Source organism: Mus pahari, chromosome 23, assembly GCF_900095145.1.
Source record: "Mus pahari chromosome 23, PAHARI_EIJ_v1.1, whole genome shotgun sequence".
In the NCBI taxonomy this organism is placed as follows: Eukaryota; Metazoa; Chordata; class Mammalia; order Rodentia; family Muridae; genus Mus; species Mus pahari.
Genome location: NC_034612.1, coordinates 25,574,465 through 25,578,720, shown reverse-complemented (window position 1 = coordinate 25,578,720; position 4,256 = coordinate 25,574,465). Strand labels below are relative to the sequence as shown.

The 4,256-nt window shown below is 52.4% G+C and overlaps 1 protein-coding gene across 1 annotated transcript in view; it reads left to right on the top strand.

The window, feature by feature from the left end:
- The first annotated feature begins 1,721 nt into the window (after positions 1-1,721).
- LOC110339096 (nuclear envelope pore membrane protein POM 121-like) overlaps positions 1,722-4,256 on the top strand; it is a 17,577-nt gene continuing 15,042 nt past the window's right edge. The window contains 2 exon segments of the mRNA XM_021222594.2: positions 1,722-2,321; positions 3,832-4,047. Coding sequence (XP_021078253.1) covers positions 1,753-2,321; positions 3,832-4,047 — 785 coding nt within the window. The 5' untranslated portion in view covers positions 1,722-1,752.

Sequence of the window (4,256 nt, the reverse complement as noted above, 5' to 3'; positions counted from 1 at the left end):
AAAAATCTTAAAAAAACAAAAACAACCAGAGCTATACAGAGAAACCCTGTCTCAAAACAAAACAACAACAACAACAACAACAACAAAAAAACAAGCTAGGAGGTGGTGGCACACGCCTTTAATCCTAGCACTTGGGAGGCAGAGGCAGGCAGACTTCTGAGTTCAAGGCCAGCCTGGTCTACAGAGTAGGTTCCAGGACAGCCAGTGCCATACAGAGAAACCCTGTCTCAAGGAAAAAAAAAAAAAAAAAGACGCTGTAGCTGTCTTCAGACACAACAGAAGAGGGCATCAGGCATCAGATCCCATGACAGATGGTTGTGAGCCACCATGTGGATGCTGGGAATTGAACTCAGGACCTCTAGAAGAGCAGTCAGTACTCTTAACTGCTGAGCCATCTCTCCAGCCCTAAGTACAATTTTCTTTTTTTTTTTATTTTTTATTTTTTATTTATTATATGTAAGTACACTGAAGCTGACTTCAGACACTCCAGAAGAGGGCGTCAGATCTTGTTACGGATGGTCATGAGCCACCATGTGGTTGCTGGGATTTGGACCTTTGGAAGAGCAGTCGGTTGCTCTTACCCACTGAGCCATCTCACCAGCCCTAAGTACAATTTTCAAAGGACAAGCATCGGGTAACCTGGTCATGTGTCCTTTAGACAGAGCTTCAGTGAGACCATAAGGCCAGTGGTTCTCAACTTGTGGGTATTGACACCCCCCCCCCAACCCCAAGACCATCGGGAAAACATCTACACTACAAATCATAGCGGTAGCAAATTACACTTAGGAGATACCAACAGCTTTATAGTTTGGAGATTGGAGATGTCACCACAACATAAAGAACTGTATAAAACGGTTAAAGCATTAGGAAGATTGAGAACCACTGCCTAAAACCAAGATGGACAGGTAAGGCTGTGTGTGTGTTTGCGACTTAATGGATAAGCCTGGGACTGCCCTCTAGTGGCCGATACACAACAAAGCCCTACTGGATTACACCTCAGAAAATTGGCACTGAGCAGCACCACCCTTCTTTTTTTTTCTTTTTTCTTTTCTTTTCTTTTCTTTTTTCTTTCTTTTTTTCTTTTTCGGTTTTTTCGAGACAGGGTTTCTCTGTATAGCCCTGGCTGTCCTGGAACTCACTTTGTAGACCAGGCTGGCCTCNAACTCAGAAATCNGCCTGCCTCTGCCTCCCNAGTGCTGGGATTAAAGGCGTGCGCCACCACGCCCGGCTGTACTTTTCTTTTTGTTTTGTTTTGTTTTGTTTTTTGTTTCGAGACAGGGTTTCTCTGTGTAGCCCTGGCTGTCCTGGAACTCACTCTGTAGACCAGGCTGGCCTCGAACTCAGAAATCCGCCTGCCTCTGCCTCCCCAGTGCTGGGATTAAAGGCGTGCGCCACCACGCCCGGCTGTACTTTTCTTCTTTTCCATTTTTGTTTGTTTGTTTGGCTGTTCTGAGACAGACTTTACGTCTCCATGCCGCTCTGGAACTGTCTTTGTGAACCAGGCTGGGCTCAAACTCCCGGAACTCCTCCTGCCTCCGCCTCCCGCGTTCTGAGATGCAGGGCGTGCACCGAGCCGCCGCCTACCCACGCCGAGGTTTTCAAACCAGGGCTCTCGCGCCGGGCTCCGCACGCCGCGGCAGTTTTCCCCCCCGCGCCACCCGGCGCGCCGCGTCGACGACAGTGACGTCGGCGGCGGCGCGCGGCGCGGTGTACCCTGGGATATTTAAGTCCGCTCCGCGGCGCGGAGCCGCGATGTCTCCGGCGGCTGCGGCGGCTGACGGAGGCGAGCGGCGGCGGCCCCCGTTGGGCGGACGGGAAGGCCGGAGCCGGGCCCGCGGCTACGGAGGACCGGCGGGTGCCGCGGCCCTCGGCCTAGCGCTGCTCGGCCTCGCGCTCTACCTGGTGCCCGCGGCGGCCGCGCTGGCCTGGCTGGCCGTGGGGGCGAGCGCGGCCTGGTGGGGCCTGAGCCGAGAGCCCCGCGGCCCGAGGGCCCTGTCGTCGTTCGTGCGCGACGCGCGCCGTCACCCGCGGCCCGCGCTCACCGCTTCACCGCCTCCGGCCAAGTCGCCAGTCAACGGTAGCCTCCGCGAACCCCGCAGCCCGCTCGGAGGCCCCGACCCGGCTGAGCTCTTACTCATGGGCAGCTACCTGGGCAAGCCCGGGCCGCCCGAGCCTGCCCTCCCGCAGGACCCACGGGACAGGCCGGGGCGCCGCCCACCCGCACGCTCCCCGCCTCCGGCGTCGGCGGTCCAGCGAGTCCACCACGTCTACCCCGCGCTCCCCACCCCGCTTTTGCGATCCTCCCGGAGGCCGCCCCACCGGTAAGCCCCGGCGATCCTCCCAGGGTGGGTCTCTGCGGCCGCGGATTTGACCTAGGGTTCAACCTGAAAGTCGGATTTAACTCACCTTCCCTTTTTCTTTACTTAGCCTTTTCTCTTTTTATCCCTACGCCCTCCCCCCCTCCTTTTCCCATTACTCTCCTTTTTATTTTTCTTTTTTTAAGGTAGGGTATTTGGAGGCATAGGCTGTCTAGTCTCAAGCCCGTGTCTTTGGCTGAGCCTGTCCTTGAATTCATCCTTCTGCCTCATTTTCTGAGCGAGGAGTTCACTGATAGGATTACAGGTTAGCACCAGGTTGTATGCTGTGGTGGGATCAAACCCACAGCTTCATTCATAGCAGGCAAGCCCTCTACTCATTCCCTAGCCTTTGGTTTTGGTTTTTTGGAGACAGGATCTCATGTATCTGAGCTGTGCCTTGAACTCATGAGGGTGACTTTGGATTGCTGACCCTCCTGCCTCCACCTACTAAATGTTGGGATTACAGGTGTGCTCCGCTACACTCAGCCTGGATTCTGGATACAAGCATTTTTTTTTTTTTTTAAATTGCATATGCACATGGAGATGAGAGGACAGATTGCTGGAGTCCCTTTTCTCCCTCCATGCGAGTCTGAGATTGATCTCAGGTCTCCGGCTTGGCAGCAAGCTCCTTCACAAGACGTTTCACTGCTTAGTGAATACCTGTTAATGTTTGGGTTTTGCTGTGTATTGGTGATTAGTTGGAGGAAAGGAAAAAAAAACTTCCTACACATCCCAGCCGCATGTGCTTTTCTTCTGAAGTACCCGTGTGGGCAAGGTTTTCAGTTTCCCTCCTAATTTGATGAAGTCTGTGGTAGAGACAGCCGTTAAGCAACTGATATTTTCTGCCTTTGGATGAAATGGGAGAAATGTGCCAAAAAATGCTACGTTCTCTGTTGCTTAGTTAAAGTCTGAGCTGTTAGTGTCATAGAGTACTTTTGTCTAGCATGCACACACCCCTGGGTTTCCTTACCCGCACTGTCAAACATAAAAATAAGAGGTTGAAAAGAAGTGTAATGCCTCTTGTTTCTGCAGTCAGTTGAATTTTTTTTTATTTATTTATTATATGTAAGTACACTGTAGCTGTCTTCAGACACTCCAGAAGAGGGAGTCAGGTCTTGTTACAGGTGGTTGTGAGCCACCATGTGGTTGCTGGGATTTGAACTCTGGACCTTCGGAAGAGCAGTCGGGTGCTCTTACCCACTGAGCCATCTCACCAGCTCCGAATTTGGTGTTCTTTTAAGACTGTGGTTCCAGGCTGCAGAGATTGCTCAGTGGTTACTAGAACTGACTGCTTGCTCTTCCAGAAGTCCTGAGTTCAATTCCCAGCAACCACATGGTGGCTCACAACCATCTGTAATGGGATCTGATGCCTGATGCCCTCTTCTGGTGTGTCTGAAGACAACTACAGCGTATTCATATACATTAAAAAAAAAGACCGTGGTTCCATCAAGTGTCTGTCTCCTGTTCTCCACAGAGATTGTGGGCCTTTATCCAGTCGGTTTGTTATAACACCCCGAAGACGATATCCCATTCAGCAAGCCCAGTATTCCTTGCTTGGGGCACTTCCAACCGTCTGCTGGAATGGTGGCCATAAGAAGGCTGTGCTGTCTCCACGGAACTCCAGGATGGTGTGCAGCCCAGTGACAGTGAGGATTGCCCCTCCAGACAGCAAGCTATTGCGCTCACCAGTGTGAGTATGTGTGTGTGTGTGTGTGTGTGTGTGTGTGTGTGGATTGCCCCTCCAGACAGCAAGCTATTGCGCTCACCAATGTGAGTACGTGTGTGTGTGTGTGTGTGTGTGTGCGCGTATACAAACTTGTGTGTGCAAGTAAGCTTGTGTACCTGAGTGGACACCAGAGGGCCTCAGGACTCCGCTGCTCTCCCTTTCCCTGTCAGGCC